Raw genomic sequence first — 19,847 nt, 5'->3', positions numbered from 1 at the left:
CCATTCCCTCTTTCAGCGCGAGTGATTTTATCACGTGAAAGTCGGCGACAAAATTCGATTGTTTAATCCGCATTTAATGACGTACGGGGCTGATCCCCGATTGTCGAGCGTCAAAAACGATGTCGCGACGCGCTGGAGCGACGTTAAATTACGCAATAAAATTATGCGTGATTAAAAAGACAAGAAAGTGATGATTAAACTGACATTAAAATTAAATCTCATGCCGGGTACGACAATATAATTTACGACGGGAGAAACATCTCCGAGTGCGTTTCAATACGTATCTACGAGACTTTCCTGCTTTCGAGACATGCTGGATACTTTCCGTTTTCACACAAGTGATACCAAGTAAAGTTGTGTATTTTATACTACTTGCTTACTTTGGTGACTTTGATGTAAGTTCGTGTAACAACACAAGTTTATAATCTCACTTTTAATATGAGTTAATAATACTCAGTAAAGCATATGGTCTCGAGCTTGTGCGGATTGTAGGTAAAAAACTCAGTTGCATCTCACATGTCAGAATGAAAAGGGAACGTGTATTTAACTGCGTTATGACGTCATAAATGAGAATTATCTAAGTTTTGATGTAAATAGAGAAAAGCAACTATTATCATTATCTGCTTATCGAATCACGCATGATAATTCGTCGCGAATGATTTATTTCCGGAAAGTTTGAAGCATCCCTGGTTACACATTAGTCTCTTCTCGCAAATCATTGCTTCGCAAAATAATCACGCTCGCAACTACCGGTGCGCTCTTGGCTGTAACTTCCCTCGAGAATCTCTTTTCGCCAATATATTGTATTTTTTCCGTGGCATTCTTCCGGGTATACTTTCACGCAAGGCTGCGCCGACGTCATCTCGAGTAATTAGCATAATTATTATTATACAATCTCACGCTGATAATGCTTCTCATGTATTGTGACGTAACGATCATCGGCCTGCCGTTCTCCATCATTGAATCGCATAAACCTACGTAATTTTTAATCGCGAATTCATTGCTGAATGATTTTGCATTTGACTGCATAACTGATAATTAACAACGATCACACTTAACTGTAATAATAATTAATAATTCATAACAATTTGTTGACTCTCTAATTGCATACAAAAAACTGTAATAATAATTAATAATTCATAACAATTTGTCGACTCTCTAATTGCATACAAAAGAATGGTTATTAAATCATCTATTTATTTAATGATAGATTAATTCCGTTTGCAGGCGACAGAATGGTGGCTAAATGACATGTACCTGTCCGTCCCACTGGCCCTGCCAATTAACAGCAACCCCGGCTTGGCCGCGAAACCGAAAAGATTTGCGAACCAGCAGGAAGCCGCGGTATTCCTCGCGCGATTTCTCACCGAGCTGCTTAATTATCAGGAATTACTGGACAGGTGAGGTAGCGTTTTGCAATTTTCTGCAATCTTGCCCATTCATTCTATATGATAATCCGGAATGTGAATCGCGTTCAATCATAAGTTGCAAGGTTTCGTTCCGTTACTGAATACAAAGGACATATCGGATATTTCCAATCCCATTAAACTCGAATATAGAAGTTTCATTTTATTCGTTGATTTTTACGCGAGCATCGGAAAGAACGGTTTTGTTAAAGTATCTAAAAATAAATGTTTACAGATTTAGAAATAAAGTTAGACCATCCAAATAAATATGTAGGACGCTCAAACTGGTTGCTGGAATATCAAAAATACTTTTTACAGCATTATTCATTACGTTTGAGTGTTCAACTATGATCAGACTAGAGAGATTAAGATTGGATTGGAACTTGTGTAATTAAACAGAAAAAAGAAAACTAATCTCAAGTTTAGTGAATTTTCCTTCGATTGATTAAATTTCAATTTAATCTCAACCTTGATCTCTATTCTGATCATGGTTTTGTACATGATAATTTGTATAGTCTAATATAAATATTTCCAAATCTATATCGGATTAAAATTTTAAATACTTCAACAAAATTATTCTTCCCATGCGTTTATTCTATACAATTTGCCCTTCATTTTGGAGCAATCATTGAGCAATTTGAAGCGCGCAAATTCGCTAATAATCGAGGGAGAGACGTGACGAGCCGACGTGCTGATCTCGTCTTGATCGAGGACAAAAAGAAGCCGCGCTGAAATCAATTTAGAGAGGACGTACGTCTGCGAGGAAATCCGGGCCGTAAGATCCATAGAAAGCATAAAGAGGAAAGGGACCTGCGAGAGGGAATGAGCGGACGTTTCCGCGAGCTCAAAGGATCCTCGGAATCCTGCATCCGGACGAGAAGAAGCCGGCGCCGCGGGAGAGGAGAGTGCTCCTTTCTTTCAAAAACTAACGCAAATTCGCGAAGGGAGGCCCGCCCCTAAGTTTTCTTAACTGCAAACATAGCTCATCTTGTCTCGCGTTTCTTTGAAATAAAACGAGAAGGAGAGATCTGAAAGGCGAGAACGATGAAGTCGACAGAAAGTCGATTCTACTCCTGCTTTTTTATTTCTCACAAGTCTATTTTTTTTTTTCATTATAATAAATTTTCTATAGAATCTTGGAATAAATAAACTAATTGAATAAATTAATATTTCAAATTGATATCGTTGCATAAATTGACATGAATCAGGTGAAAATTTGCAAATTTTCTCGATATTGCGATAACTTAAAAAAAAAAAAAAAAAACCTCAAAATCAGCAAATATTTATGAGCTTGTACACTTCTGTTACTCAAGCATATTAATTCATACGGCTGTTTGAGCTTTAACTCGTTCATGACAAATAAAATGCGAGCAGATACGATTCGAAAGAGAGAATAAACTCTGGATTTGAATAGATCCGGATTGGAGATTGAACGTGTGAAATCTAAGGATGGCAAGACCATGCAACCGCTCTGCATGGCGCAGCATTACCAAATATTCCGGATTTATCGGCGACCCGGTGTAAACAACGACGAGCAAATTGTCCTGGATAGAGCGTCCTCCGGCGACCACATTATCGTCGCGCATCATAATCAGGTGAGATTCAGAGATGGATATTATCGGATTGATAGGAAATGATTGACGACAATTTCTGTACATTTCTACATTTCGCTCTTTAATATACGAGTATTCAAAGGATTTCATTCGTATTTCAGGATTTATCCATCAATTAAATTCTATGTAGTGATAGATTGATTTTGTTTTATTATTTTCTGAAACTTAAATAATTACTTAATTAATTTATTAAACTATTAAAAGTATTTATGTGAACGATGCGGTGTCGAGAGAAGAGATACTTTACAAATGTCATGAGATTTTGGTTTGTTCTCCCGCAGTTTTACAGCGTGCCGGTGAGGGCATCGGATCGAGGCCGAATTACGGAAATCGAATTGGTCCAGCAGTTATTAAGGATCATGGAAACCAAAGCCGATCCTAGAACTCCGCCAGTTGGAATTCTCACGACCACAAAGCGCCCAGCCTGGACAAAGGCGCGGGAGGAGCTGATAAAAAGTACGTATGACGACAATTAAAGGTGTTCATTGAGTATAAGGATTCCATTTACAAAGGAAACATCGTACTTTAAGCGCTTAATTCAGAGGCTCTCCCGCTGCGGATTTTTCTTTCAGAAAAAGAGTAGCGCGATTGTAAAAAAAATTGTCGGTTTTTTAAGCTTTCATGATTAAAGGTAGATTAATAAGCATCGAGGTGATTTAATTAGAGAAAGCTCATAATTCTTTTAAAGCAGAATCTAAGGTCTCTTTTTGTCTCATCATTATGTCGGGCTTCTTCGAGCGGCATTGTTAATATCGTTTTTATAGAATCTAGAAAGGAGATAAAAAACTGTATTGATCTATAACGCGTGTAATGTTCAGTTTCTTCAGCAACGAATAAACACACAATTAGTTCAGCTTCGCGTAATACAGTACGTTACAACAGCTACTCTTTCAGAATTATTAAAATAATTATATCATAATTGAGTTTGTTCATTTAGTTTCCAAATTTGCACGTACATAGTATGTGTCACGTGTGAAGTAAATTTCATGCTTCGTGATGTTATGTGTTGTAAATCAGTTAAATGATTTATTCATGAACTTCTTTAATTATGGGAAAAATTGTTTTACATTAAATGAAGTACATTAAATTTTAACTGAATATAGAAAATAATTTTGTTGGATTATAAAGTAATTATATAGGACGTTCAAGTTGATTGCTAGAATGTCATGGCTTTTTGCAGCATTACTCGTTCTTGAGTTTTCTACATAATTATTTTAATGATGGAACAAAATTATTTTTATATCTGTATCTACCTAAAAATGTTTAAATACTTGGGCAAAATCCTTTCCGTCCTTTCTGTGCGGTTTATTTTATTACTGAGAGAGAGAGAGAGAGAGAGAGAGAGAGAGAGAGAGAGATGTAATAATCTGGTTACCCAAAAAGTAGCTCGCCCGTGTCTTCGGACGACCCTCGTCGCCACGTGCCCTCGCCATAATTATTCACTCGCGTTCACCGTTTCGCCAATATTCGCAATATTCCTATTACTCCTATTAACTCCCTAACCCGACCTTGCTCAACGAGAACCTACGCCTACAAATCGAATGAACGGTCGACATTAACGAGCTAACGGCGACCCGCGTTCGTGTTGATTAATTAAAGGCAAGAGCGTCGTGAAGACAACGGAGAGATTGTAACTTTAAAATGACAAGCTCCCGGCGACTCGTTCTAATAGACCTCGTCTCATAAATGCGTTCCAGTTTCGTATTTACGGCGTAAGTCTTGTACAATAAAGCTACTTAAAACTTATATTGCATAAATTTGATTACCTTCTTTTACACTACGAAATGAAAACGAGCGACTTGTTTTCGAATCGCTGCGAAAGGAAATAGTGAACATTTTTAACTTTCCATTGCAGGCAAACTTTCTAGTATTTTTCATTTGATTCTCACAGCAATTTTTTATTATCGCTTTTAATTTATTTTCGTATTATTATAGATCATAGCACACAGAAAAATTTAAACAGTAAAACGCGAGCAATAAAACGCAAGCAATAAGTAGAGATACAAGACTAATGTAGGCAGTGATAAATTCAACATGTTGTTCCAGGGATGGAAATGTTACTTTTACCGTTACTTTCTACAATAACTTCTGAAAAGCAACTTGTCACCATTATACGTCATTTTATTGGAAAAAAATAATTTATTATTTGTAACGTATCGACTTGTTACGTTTACTTTAACTCAGTTATAAATAGTAAGTTGTTTTTTTCTTTAATAAACAACGCATGATAGTGACGAGTGACTTTAAAAAAATGAATTTTTCCGAACCTTAGCTTTCAGTTAATCGTTATTACGGTCGTAAAAAATTGCAATTTCATTATTAAATTGTTATTATAAAAAGTAAACGATAAGAGTAACAGCGTTACTACACTTCCAATCTCTTAACACACGAGGGACACATGTTTGCTGCGCTTCACAAAAATCGTTATATCGAGGCTGTGGACTGCCGTCTGAATTAACGAGACTGCAAAACGGCTTCTAGATGAGCGCAATCGTCACAATCTGGAGCTGCTGGAGCGCTGTCTCTGCGTCGTTTGCATCGACGACGACGTGCTGCCTACCACATTTAACAATCCCATGAAGAAGGAGGACCGATGGATTGGCGACCGAGATTACGCGAACGTGCTTCATCACGCTCTCCACGGCGGAGGGTCCCGGCACTTGGGCGCGAATCGCTGGTTCGACAAAACTTTCCACGCTATCCTCGGCAAAGTACGTTTAACGGACATACATTAATTACTACACGTCAACAGTCGATACTACGATACTCGCAAATGCACGGTCCGTTTTTATTTGCACAATGAGTACATTATGTAATACTCAATTTGATCATCATTTCTCCTGTCTCGAAACGAAACGAGATGACTTCATCTATTTGAAGAATCGCTGTGAAAGCCAATAAAAGTTTTCAAGATGTAAGAGAATTGAGTATGTAAATATTCGAGATCGATTCGAAATTTAATTTAGCATCCGATATTCAGATTTGAAGTAAATGGAATATTGATTTTTTTATTCATTCTATTGATTTTTTTTTATTGTAATCTGATCGAAAGCCGAGCGTGCTTGGTGCAATTAGAGACACTTAATAGGGTTTCTTCTCATAGATTGAGAAAACGCACGACGCGATATCGAATGATACTTCTAGCGTAGTTTCCTGAGAAACCCTCCTATGGCAGGCAACAATTCGTGATGGTACGTTTTCTGCGGACGCGCTCGGCCGAATTGAACTTATCACTTTCACCGCATCCAAGATGACTCTTCGATTTGATTGGTGTCAGGGTTCACGGGCGAAATCACCGTTCGTGAACCTGCGCGACGTTACGCTAACGTTGCGCTTTCATACGCCGCACGACGGAATGTGTTGTCTAACTTAACTTCCTGTCGGAATATTTTCACGGATGATAAAAGTGGTCCCGCGCATTCGATCTCTATCTCCCTGTCGTGTTCATTTACGATTGATTGGTTAATTAATCTTCCTCGATGAGGATATCTCTACGTGTAGTTTCTATTTATTAATCATATTGCTTGAACTAACGAGATTGTTTAATCGATCGTTTTCTCTTTTTTAGCCATTCACATCAATTATTAATACGCGATAATAATAACATGTTAATAGGCAAACGATCATATGTAATTACTTTTGTAACAATTATATCGCAAGTAATGAATGTATTACGAATATTAATTATTTAGCGTATATAATATTTCTTGCGCATATTTCTGTATTATACATGTTTATACCAGATAGTATTTCCATTAATATTGTTTTTTAACGTTCTTGAAATTGAATTGTAATTATCAATTATAGAGCATCCAGCTCTTTTATTTTAATTTAATTTATCTGTTTAATGTCAATAGTTTTATTACATGATGTAATTTATTCGTCGTTTCAAAAAAGACTTTCTCGGAAATGGGACGGAGCAGATTTCTATTAAATTTTTGCATGTATTCTTTACACGAATTCTTGATCAAATATTGTCTTCCGTGAAACGTTATTATTTTTTTTTTTTTTTTACCTGCGATCGTTTCTGATATTTAAAGCAAACTGTCACTTCTCGATACGAAAAAAGCGAAACTCTATTTAATTTTTGGTTTGCACTTTACTCAGATTTCATTTTGCAAATGTATAACACTTAATATAGGACGGAATGTGGGGATTGACGTATGAACATTCCGCTGGCGAAGCACCGGCCGTCTTCAATGCATTCGAGGATATAACGGAGAAGGTGGATTCTATGTCGCCGCCAGATGAAAATTTGGTACCCTCGCATCTGCCGGCACCCGAAAAGCTAGAATGGTGCCTCACCGAGCAAAGTCTGAACGACATCCGAGAAGCCATGATGAACTTTGACGCGTAAGGAAATAAGAAAGAGACAGTATGGAAAGCTTGTTAATTGTTAATTGTGAAAATTGTTAAAGAAAAAAATAATTCTGAATATTCTATTTGTAAATCTGCATTCACATAATATTTCTTTTTGTTCTTCAGCCTGGTCGAAGATTTGGACCTCTGTATTCTGTGGTTCGAGGATTACTCGAAGGAGTTCATAAAGTCCTGCAGAGTTAGCCCGGACGCGTATATACAATTAGCACTTCAACTTACGTATTTCAGGTGAAATATATTAGAAGTAAAGAAGATTCCTTTTAGATAATGTATGTACCTTATTGAGAAGTTAGTGAACCACGGAACGGTCTTGCTAAAACATCTAAAAATTTATCCAGATACAGATCTAAAAATAATTTTTTGTTGACCATCAGAATAATGATGTAAGACATTTAAACGGATTGTAGAATATTAAAACTTTTTTTTCGTATTATTATTATTAATTATTTAAGTTTTACACAATTATTTTAGTGGTGCCACAAAATTATTTTCAGATTTGTATTTAATTAAATTTTTAGACACTTCTACAAAACCGTTCTGTTCATCAGTCGTATCATTTCAAAATACAGCTAGATGAGATTTCGTAGCAAAAATTATATTCGAGAATAGAATCTTACACGAAAAAGCTCTGTTGATCATTAATGAAAGCGAAGGGGAAACCCATAACAGACAAAAGCTGTTGATAAATTACCTCGAATCGTTACTATTTCATAATTTTGTGGTGTTCGCAGACTTCACGGGAAGTTGGTGGCCACTTACGAGAGCGCCGGCATCCGGCGGTTCGCATTGGGTCGCGTGGACTGCATCCGGGCCGCCAGTCCGGAAGCGCTGGCGTGGGCGAAGGGTATGTGCCAGGGCGATCCTCACGGCCAGATGAACCAGCCGAACAACGCCATGGACGGGAGCCCCAAAAGAGTTCAGTTCACCATTTACAGTGTAACTGAAACTTGGCATTTTTCCTATGCGATTCTCGTGTCGTGTAACACACACAGCTCGAGTACACTCGACAGAACTGCGACAAGGTCGAGCGGAATGCGTTTTACTTACTTTACTTTTTTTTCTCCAATCTCGCCTCAATGCCTTAATTCTTTAAGCGCTCCTCTTGCCGTTGTTTTGTAAATACAAATAAATTTTATTTTGTACGGATTATTTTGCGTAAGTTCTTTGATATAATTTATATGGTGATTTGTAGATAATTTAATTAGGGCAATTTGTTTGCGTAAGATTAACGAAACCTTAGCGATATTCTGCTGGTATTGCGCTAGTCTCAAGAAAATTTATTATGTTGAAAATAATGGACAGTTGGATGATTGAGCGCTCGCAGTATTTTCACGACTTGATGGATCGCCGGTTAAAAACGCTGTTTTCAAAAATTTTGCCTCGAGTACCTTTCGCTACGTAATAATAACGAGATTCGTAGTAAAGTGCAATCGCGTGTTGGAAGTAATTTCGTTCATGTACATCACGATGCATCTTTTGCAGTGTTACGACAAGTTTCTGAGTGGTTGGTCGTATTGCCCATTTGCATTGCCAAATGCACCTACCTACGAGAAGGTTTCGGTATAATATCTACGCTGTTTCCTTTCCGTTTATAGACACGTGTCTCTTGTCTTACATTATTATAAAAAAAAAAATTATGTTTTTCTTTTCATTTAGAGTAGATCATATCGGTTTTTTTTTTTAAATATATTTTCGCCGCCCAATTATATAGATATTTATGTATGTTTATGTGATATTTCTGCAATTTTATATTGACGTTACACTTATGTGATTTTTGCAATTACGATTTATTGGTGTACGTTACGTTACGTTACATGTATACACTACGCTTCAGCTGATCTTTATCTGTAAGGTGCACGAAGTCATCGGTGTGTAGAAACTCTATGTACAAGTGTCAACGTTATTTATATGTGATTATCATTTACGTTATATATGAATAATGCTTCTCATTATATTATATCTAAGTAACACTTCTGTCTCTCTTTACATTTATATTTTCTCGAAGTACACACAAGTGTGTGTACCAAAATAATAATAGTTCCAAAATGATAAAAGATGAAAACCGTGGTTATAAAAACAGTTTGTCGTGTAAGATCCGTAAGTTAAGCAGCGGCCGGACGAAAGAAAAAATAGGGAACTCCCCGAGGAAAAGGCAATCAATTAGTCCCGGACCGCCGGCACAATTCATTCGTCCTTCACGATCGAGTATTTGCACGATCCTCGAGAAGCACCCGGGCAAGTTCCGCGGGGATATTCCGTTTGTTTCCCTTACACGTTTCGCCCCCGTTCGGAAAATACTGTGGCAACGAGCTATTGTTTCTCATTTATCGTGCCCGGTTGTTTCCCTTTTAGCGGAGATGTTGTTTCAGCCGCTTCTTTTTTCTTCCCTCGTCATTTCCTGTTCATAGTGAGTTGAATTTTCTACAAAGGTATATTCCTTCAAAATTCGCGATTATATTTCCTTCAAAATTATTATAACAATTCTAAAATTTGCGAGTTAATCCCCGTCAAGCTTATTTTCTTCATTTTACGGAAATTATCAACTTATCTTCTGCTTAGCATTCTTTATTTGCAACTTTTCGAATATCTTATTAATTTAATATATGACGTCTCAAGAGCTGATTTAATAAATGTCAATTACCTTCACACGCTCGATGTTGCTTCTCACCCCCATATTTCGAAAGCAATAAGTCTATTTCACAAAATAATAATCGCAAAAAAGAAATTCACTGTTTATTGAAAAACGGAATATCATGAAAAGGAACTTACGGTACAAATTAGCACAGTTACATGTAGAAAGATTAATTTGTAATTCATTAAGATATACAGATCGAGTACCAACAAACCCATCTGGTCAAAATTAATGAAGCGTACCGATTCCTTCGTGATTCCTCCGAGCTCTTTGTCGATCTTCGATCTATGTGTCGAGAAAAAAAATCTTCATCGAAAAAAGATACGAATGATCCATCGCGTTGGACTCAATTGAACGTTGCTTCCGGCTCGCTTCCCCAGGCGGAAAGGATCAAGGAGCTGTTCGACCTTGCGGTGCAGAGGCAGACGAAAGAGATGAACGACAACATATATGGTCAGGGTATCGATAATCACCTGATGGGGCTACGTTACGCGGCGAAGGAGGCCGGCGAGCCGATCCCAGAGATCTTCACGGACGAGGCTTACGCAATCGTTAATCACTTCGCCCTTTCGACGTCACAGGTCAGTGATCAGGGTCAATTCGTCACCGGAGCCAAATTCGTGACGTCGTTGCCTTTCAATTAGTCGTGAATGCATGGGCGTATGCAAAGGGAGGGGGAGAGGTGGGTAGAGGAACGCTTGCCCCTACCTTTAAATTTTAGGAAGAAGAACCGATTGAATTGTGAAAATAATTTTGACGGGAAGTTAAGTATTTATTGACCAATGAATAATTCACTCATTATTCAGAAAGTTCGTTGAAGAGCTTCGAAGACTTTAAGTATTTTGAAGTAAAAGAAAGAATGCCTATATAGCCAATGCAGTTATTAACGCGTAAATTATTTATATATATATATATATATATATATATATATATTCGCTAATAATTACATACAAATTATACATACGATATTGCATTCGTTTCGACCTCAATTTGAATCCTTTTCAACGCTCGTTAATATAATATGAGACGATAATTAAAGTTTAAATCGAATCTCCTATCCATTGCAGTCCTACCAATCAAGTGTAAAATAAAATAATTTATGCTGTCATATTAAAATAATTGAAGTTCGTAAAATTCTTCGACAAATAAATAAATAGAAGATGAGATATTAAAAGAGGTGATGCCAGCTCTGCTGATAGAATAAGTATTTTAATAATAATTTTGTACGAATAATAAATGTTTGTGCCTCTCACTGACTAAAACGCCCATGCATGAATGCATATTTCGTAACTTCTCTGTTATAGCAAAACGTGTGTATTTATGATAATTGTGAAATGAAATGGCACAAAGAGAATTATTGGCTTCTCCAAAAAATGATTTCAAGTCACGGAAGTCTAAAAATTTTCGACGAGAATGTTTCGCCTCTTGATTATTGATTGGTTGCTATTTGATGCATGCCATAAAGATTGTTATTTAAAGTGGAGTATCATGATGAAATGTAAGTCAAGATCCCGGACATGTCGTAAGCACATTTTATAAAGGTACTTAACGACTCGGACAGCTTGAGGTCGGACGCGATACGATCAGTTTGTTTAAGAAGAGTTACATAATCGAGGAGATGATTTACATCTTAAGAGAACACGATCTTAATTAACATAAAAAAGTATATACGCTCGTTATTTTAAGGCATTTAATTTTATCTAATTATCAGTAGAATATTTCCTTCGCGGATACATTTTGCGGAGCTCAGATCTCTCTTTCGATTAGTTACATCCTCAATTTACGTTAAAGAAAATTCACGCTTGAAGATATGTGGTATCGCAATAAAATTCGGTAAATGTTATGAGAAAATAAATACTTTATTAATATACGAATGACATTTATTGTCCTTCAAAGTAATCTCTAAAGACAATACACTTCTGACAACATTCGTAAAGCTTGCGGAAACTCTGTGAAAAGTTAATTTACGACATTGTTAAGTCTTGTTGTCACGCAGTCAGAAGCATATTGTTTCCAAGAAGGATTACTTTGAAGAACAGTAAAGGTCATTTGTATATTAATTAAGCGATGTTTATTTTTTCATAACGTTACGAACTTTATTGCCATACCAGGGACGGAGACTTGTAACTTTTCTGAGTATGTGGTAAGTCACTCAAAATTTTTTAAAATTTGTCAAAAATTAACATATCTTTTTTTATTAAGTTCATATATTTATTGGCTCAATTAAATATAATTTAAATTAAATCTAAATTTCGAAAGCTATTCGAGCCTGGCAAACTTCTTTCGCAAATTATAATCTATTACGTCAAACGTTTGAATAAGATCCCCCTCAGCGAAATATGATGATTTCTTTTAAATACCCCGGAATTCTGGATATGAAATTCAATACCTACAGGAGTATTCTGAGTGTGGAAAGTTCCATACACTCCATAAGGAAGTCTATGTGCCGTATCATCTTCTTTAGCTCATTAGCGGTGTCAATCGAGCTGACATTAAAAGGATAAGGATAATATATTTTTGGCGTCATACGTTTTAACCGCGTGAAGCTCGAAATGAAGGTAAGATTTCTCTCGCAGGTTACCACGAAGAACGACGTGATCGTCGGATACGGGCCGGTGGTGCCAGACGGCTATGGATGCGCCTACAACGTGAGGAAAAACGGCTTCATCTTCTCGGTCTCGGCCTTCCACAGCGACGGCAGGACCAGCGCGATGCAATTCGCGCAAATCTTGGAGCAGAGTCTGCGGGACATGGCGGCTATGTTAAAGAATTCAAAGAAGTGATAGACGCGCCCGTGGATAGCTTCGCAAAACACAAGAGCTGCGAAACGCAGCGCAGCTTCCCGCGGCGGGGACGTAAAGCTGAGGTAGAAGAGTCTAGGCGCGTCGAGGTGACTCGAAACCCGGGTGGATCCGACCTGTAAGATGCACAATCGAATGCACATCGAGACCGCTTTCCCTCGTTTACGATGTCCTAATGTAATTCGAAAAGTTCGCAAATGCAAAGCGTCTGTATCAGAAGCAGCACTTTTCGTTCTTCGCGCGTCGTCAATTTCGTTCGATTTCTCGCGGTAAACTTTTGGGTTTATTTTATTTACGCTTGACTTTAATTTGATCACTCCATTCGGACGAAGTGGAGAGCACGACTTTCGGAGCACCCTTGCATGAAATACTGTATGAAAGTGTAACTTGTAGACTTAAGGAACGCGAGCGTAGGTGTAGCGCAAGAGAGAGATTTATCAACTCATTCCCGCACAACTCGTTAAATATATCGTTGGTTTGATATAATAAATCTCTATGGAAACATGTAGAAATAAAGAACGATTTTGTTGAAGTACCTAAAGATTTAGTTAGATAATAACTGAAACTAATTTTACTGGACTATCAAAATTATTATGCAAGACGCTCGAGCAACGCAGCAAAAAAGTTTTGCCATTCTAGATCAGTTTGGATGGTCTGACGTAATTATTTTGACGATTCAAAAATATCACATTTAAAAAATCTGCGTCCAACTAAATTTTTAGATATATATAAAATTGTTCTTTCTCTTCACGAGAGAAGAGAAGCGTCATTGAAAGGTGCGAAACTGTCGTAATTCTTAAGGTGTCCTTCGTTGTGTGGGCTGGTGTATTAGAAATGAATATATCTCTACTTGTCTGTTTTCTAGAGAAGTATGTACAAAACACACACACACACACACACACACACACACCAAAGACACACGCGCGTTTACATAATTTCATTCGCGGTGACAGCGAATTAAAAATCCTTCAGCGGTAGCCGTCGTATAGTAGGCGTCGTATGTTATAGATCGATCGGTCGTTTTAAAACTCTAGTCCGCTCCAGCAGAGAGAAGAGTAAAGTTTCTTCGAGCGTTACGCCCGCACGCTGGAAAAATTGCTGAGACGATAAAAATTACTCGTCGGTCTTACTCGGAGAGCCGCTTGTTACACAAGTGCTGAGAATTCCGTTCCGGACACCTTGAATTTCCGCATGAAGGAAAAGGGATAACATATCTCCGATCTTCCCCATCGTCCATCCGAGTTTCAACGAAAAAGAAATTTTTAGTTTACTAATGCCCGTTTCTAAAAGAACACGGTAAAAAAAGTATTCCGTATTTGTGTTAGAATTGGCTCACTCAAGTCCTTAAAATTCTGTGTTGAATTTTTAGTATCTGAGTGAGTTAATTTAACGTAATATGATTACGTTATTTGAATATTTTGTGTTAAATTGATATTTAACATTTCTTAGTTAAAATAACATAATTTATGAGTAAGTGAACGAATAGCGTAAAAAGAATATTTTTAAAACGAAAATTCTAAGATAAATAAATGAAATCTGTTAATTTACATATATAACATATATTACAAATGTTAATTTTAACAAAATATGATTGCTTACAAATTATGTCAGTTTTATGTGTTAACTTTTCAAATAACGTTTGTTACATTACTTTCTAACACATTCATTTTGTGTTACTTTAACACAAAAATTTGAGTGGACCGTTTGGACCATGTAGAATATGTTAAATTTACCAAAAATCTCCAATTCCGTAGATTAACTTTAATCTCCGTTCAATTTACTTTTCATCTTCTCCTATAATTCCTACAGCTAGAAAAAGACACAGAGTTAGTTGAACTGAGATTAAAATTAAACTGACATTGATAGAAACGGGCATAAAAGTGTAAAGCTATTCATGACTTGTGTTCTCCAATCTTCTTAGGAATTCAATTTGAACTTTCCGCGGATAATTCTGTTATTACAATGGTGTTACAATTGTTACGAACTTTCCAGCGCGCGGGATTCGTCCACCGCAGAAACACACTAAATATGGCCAATCGTACGTATTGTTGGCGCCCGCACAGTAAACTCTTGTCCAATTCTTAGGTAGGTCGGCGGATCGCATCGCTCGACTCGTCAAGAGCCGATCGATCGTCGACGGTATAGCTCTATCTGTCTATCGCGCTATTCTTCTACTCCCTACGATTTACCGTAGCTGACTATCCCGTACCGTGCCAGGATTTGCGATCGATAAACTATGGCTATACATACGGTTGATTTGACAAAATTGCACGTGTAACTAATATAATCGTAATTATGTACGTCATTAATATTTGTGCAGTTTTTCTTGAAGGGATCGTTGAATGTTCTTTTAATCGTAATTTTCTAACTGATCCAGAAAACAATTTTTCTCTGACGAAAATGTTGATCGAAGATTATCACTTTTTCAAGTTTTGATCATTTAATTAAGATCAAATACGATTTTCCTGTTTATCCTAAGCTTGACTTGCCAAGGAAGATTAATTGAAATCGATTGAAAATCGATAAATGCTTCTTTTTATGAAAAATTGATTTTTCCGAACTCAGAGATTCGGGAAAAGACATGCAGTCATTTTGGGATAATCTGTATATAATTAACATAATGATAACACTATGTAGCAATGACACAAATCTGTTGAAACCGGATTTCATGCCTCAAATGCATGAAGGTGATATCAAAATAATATATCGGTCTGAAATCTTGGTACGCACCGACTTCACGAATGGGGAAGAAACAAATTTCTCCAACTTTACTTTAATTTAGATAAACTTATCGCTCGACGCGACTGTCATTGTTATACTCGTTAAATTTGATATTATTTATGTATTATTGTTCATTTAAATGAGATCATGGCAGAGAGTGACAAAGAATTGCATATCTTAAGAATAGGTGTTCCTACATTTACGACATCACATCAATCACTACAATGATTTAACTCGTTTAAAAAAAAGTCTGCTTTTCTATCACTTATATATAGTTTTTAAATAATATTATAACAATTAAAGATAAAAAAAAAGCACTTCTGATGAACTTAGTTTCAGCGAAGAAAAGTAAATAACAAGATTATCAGTAAATTTTTAATAAGTTGAACTTTAACACAGAAGTTAAAAATTGAATATGTTTTACGTGAAAATAAGCAGTGTTAAAAGTTTATAAATTACTAGAAATTGACGATCTCTCTCGAGATTTCCGCTAGAAAAATCAATTTTAAATTAGCTGAAGAATCTATACGGCAGAAATGAAATACTCTATTTTCTTCTCAGATGTTATATTGATTTAATTAATTAATTAAAAATTATTTCTCTATAAAAATCTCTATAGCATATCTATTTATATACATATCAATCTACCAAACACATATCAAATATTAGATACATGTAATATCGTTTCCTACTGCTTTTTCCGTGATCCCATTTCTCTGAACAATATATTTAATATTTAATTCGTTGGAGCGGAGATGAATCCGCATTTCTTCGATTCCGCGATTTAGATAATCTAGGCGATCTGTCTGGCACACGCCTTGGTTTCTCGTATTGGAGTATTGCTGTTATCGATAGCATCGTGTGCTTGTGTAGTTGTAACGGCGATTGATCGCGAGGAATCGCCTCTATAAGATAAAGTCGCGGCTATAAGATAAAGTTTTTAGGTGTCAGCGTTTAGTTAGCTTCTCGATAGTTCCTCTCGTTAAGATATAATTGTAATTAATTGCTAGAGAAAATGAGGGAAAATGGATACCACGGGAGAAGCTTTGGACAAGATTTTTTACTGTCAGATTTGTATGAAAGGCAATGCGTTGTTGCACACAAAAAAAAGATATAAATTTTCAATCTGTTTCATATCCCATTGTTGATCTGTCTGATCAACACTGTTACTGATTTCTTGCATGTTTAAAAGAAAAATTAGCTTATTACGACTTCACTATCTCCCTCATCTTCTTATCTGCTGTTTTTATTACAGAAATATTGTTAAATGCGATAAATTTATTCACGTTATTCATACTTTATGAAGTCGTAAGTCTTAAATTCGCGTTTTAGATTTACTACGTTATAGAGATTTAATTTCGTTAAGTTTTGGAAGAAAGTGAATTAGTGAATAAAAAAGTTACAATTTTCCTATTCATATTCTTAAAATTAGAATCTTGAAGAAATTCCGGTTCTTCCTTGTTAAAGCTTCGTTCTCTTCTCTGAGCTATATATCTAAGTTATTATTATTCAATTGCTTCGTTATTGTGTTACGTAGCCACGAGTTACGCGTTCGAATTTTACGGGAGTTAATCAGGGAAGTTAATTTAGCGAAAAGTACGATGCCTCCTCGTTATTGTTGAGAAAGGAATGGAAAAGAAGATACATGTACATTATAACAACGCGTAAATAAATTGTGCATTCGAGAATACATGCATTCGGTGGTGGAAAACTTCGAGGCACTCCTTTTCCCCTACAGCACAAAAGTTGCAGCAGCAATGCTGCAACATTGCAGCAATATTGCCGCAAATTCTGTGCTGTATGGGTAATTCCGACGAATTTCGAAATGCATTGATATTGTAAAAATACGAAACGTCATCCATAACAGACACGCGTATTTTTGCAGAATTGCCCGAGAGGAGTGATCGAAGAGAAATTTCAGTTCTCCGCTGCCGAGATTGAAGATACACGTGTTCTCGCGTATGCAGGGCACAGTCAAAATGTATACTGTTGAGAGCGTTTTCTCGGAATCGCCGAATCGCACGAATGTTGGAAAATTAAGAATTTATATGCAATTGGATTTATATATAATTGCAGAATTTATATATTGTACATTTTCGACGCCCGGTGACTCGCTCGCATTTATTTCAATTGCACCCTGTATACGTTCGATATACACGTGCCGGATGTTCTATATTAGATTCTAAGAAGCACACAAATACCGCTATTATTATTGCATAGTTTAAAAGCCAGGAAGTACGACTAGAGATACTTTACTTATACATATCGCGAAGCCAATTGTGATCGCACTTTTGCGGCCAAGAATATCATACGCATATCAGGCGAAAGCCAACGTAGCGACGATATTATTCTGGGATAGCACATATCCTGATAAATCGTTAGGAGCACTTACGAATATAATTATGATATAACTCTCTCTCGAGAGTTCTAAGTAGTAGATAGAGAAATATATCAGTGCGTTAAATTATTCGTTGTTTCCGGGGTGTTTCGTATCGCGTGAATTGCGACAGAACAATTCTATAATTCTGCTACTTCGTGACTTTTTAAACGATAATGCCTTCGTTTGGTTAATAATTATTAATTGAAACGTTAAATCATTTGATAAATTGTAAATTTAAACATTGATTGATAAACATTGATTCTATTGAGAAAACATAAAAGCGATGTTAAATATCAATTTGTCACGAATTCATTGATTTAAATATGTATTAAATATACATTAAATCACATGCATTTAATGTTGAATGTACAGTGACGAAAGTATAACAGATATATTTCTAGAGTAAGCAGATGACCAAAGCAATAAAAATATATAAACAGAAAACAGCACGCGTTTGAAACTACATTGAGGGTGATGGGCGATATTTGAATTAGTGTTTAAGGATTAATTCTTTCACATCTCCAAGGAATTATCAATCCTATGAGCAATCGGTGTCTAGTTTGCGAATCATTTCATAAGCATGTTGGTTATTAGAATAAACATTTTAAACTATGCGTTAAGACTGTTAATGTTATCGTCACAGAGTGACAAAAAACATAGCAGGTATGAAAGTATGATTACATAATTGTAGCATATATTCGTGTGAAAATAATGTTATAGTGTGTTAATAGATGTAGGACTTATCTCGTGACGATTATGATACTTGAATAAAATAAAATCATATTAAATTGCGTTTTTAAGCATCGAGTAGAAACAATTTTTTCTTCTATTTTAAAAAGTCGCGATTCACGCATACGATTCGTAATCGTTATGGGCAAAGATGGCTTTCATCGTTGTTAAAATGTTTATTGAAGACTTCGAGGATATATATATTGTATATTATTAAGCTTTCAGTTTTTCGATCAATGCTTGAATCTTGCAAGCCTAGATGTGAAGTATAGATGCTACATGAAACGAGAATTATCAGGGCACATGTACGAATAATAATGTTATACTTTAGTGTCTGACTAGTCGATACGATTGCCCGGAACCAGTTTTGAGGAGACTGACTTGACTTTATCTTTAACTTCAGTTCCTAATGTAATATAGATTATGTCTTTTTATTCCGACTCTTCACATAACAAATTCGCAGTCCTCCTTACTTTTAATTCTTTGCACAATATGTTGTATAAATATTGTTAACTCTGTTGTTCAATTCCATGTATACATATGATGTTGATAATTTATATTTGTTTTTGCTTCTAATCCCTCTCTCTCTTATCTAATAAATCTAGAGGAAAAAAACCTAAATTTTTCTCGTGAAACTGAACATAGGTAATAATAATAATAATAAAGAAATATATAATTTAAAAAACGAGGTATAGATCATAAACTGGAAAGTTAAGATAAACTAATTTCTAATTATATTTTTAATGCCATGTATGAAATAATTTATACATAATCCAATAGTTTACATAAAAAAAGACTCTGACGCAAATATGTTCAAAATTTAACGTATGATATATATAGTTTTAAACCTAATATTTTTAACAAATTCTTCACATTTTGTTTTAGTTTTTGTTTTAGTCTTGGATAATGTATGACTCGTTTTAATTCTTATGCGAACATCTCCACTTAGGAATCTTCGTAAGAGAAAGATTATTCGAAAGTTTGTTTTTGATTTTATTCTTAATACATTTTGATATTTCAAAAAAATTTTAAATATTTAATTAACAAATATTTTTCAATAAATGCTCGATCGAAATTTGATATTTCTGAAAAGATAAAGAGAAAATGTTCGGATAAGAATTAAAAATCGTGGCATAAATTATATATACCTTCGTGCGTTCGATAGATAAACGAATATACACTCGG

At 35.7% G+C, this 19,847-nt stretch overlaps 1 protein-coding gene across 1 annotated transcript; it reads left to right on the top strand.

Annotated features, from left to right (window-relative positions):
* The first annotated feature begins 286 nt into the window (after positions 1-286).
* Positions 287-12,814, top strand: LOC108747489 (choline O-acetyltransferase). Its single transcript, XM_018484999.1, has 10 exons — positions 287-348; positions 1,228-1,400; positions 2,821-3,001; positions 3,301-3,475; positions 5,501-5,730; positions 7,161-7,372; positions 7,505-7,627; positions 8,131-8,335; positions 10,412-10,612; positions 12,608-12,814. Exons 2-10 carry the CDS (start codon positions 1,252-1,254, stop codon positions 12,812-12,814), a joined length of 1,683 nt encoding a protein of 560 aa, XP_018340501.1. The 5' UTR covers positions 287-348; positions 1,228-1,251.
* The last annotated feature ends 7,033 nt before the right edge of the window (positions 12,815-19,847 follow it).

Source organism: Trachymyrmex septentrionalis, unplaced genomic scaffold (genome assembly GCF_001594115.1).
Source record: "Trachymyrmex septentrionalis isolate Tsep2-gDNA-1 unplaced genomic scaffold, Tsep1.0 scaffold2, whole genome shotgun sequence".
Classification (NCBI taxonomy): Eukaryota; Metazoa; Arthropoda; class Insecta; order Hymenoptera; family Formicidae; genus Trachymyrmex; species Trachymyrmex septentrionalis.
The sequence above is the reverse complement of the archived record's forward strand: the minus strand, read 5'-3'. Positions and strand labels throughout refer to the sequence as shown.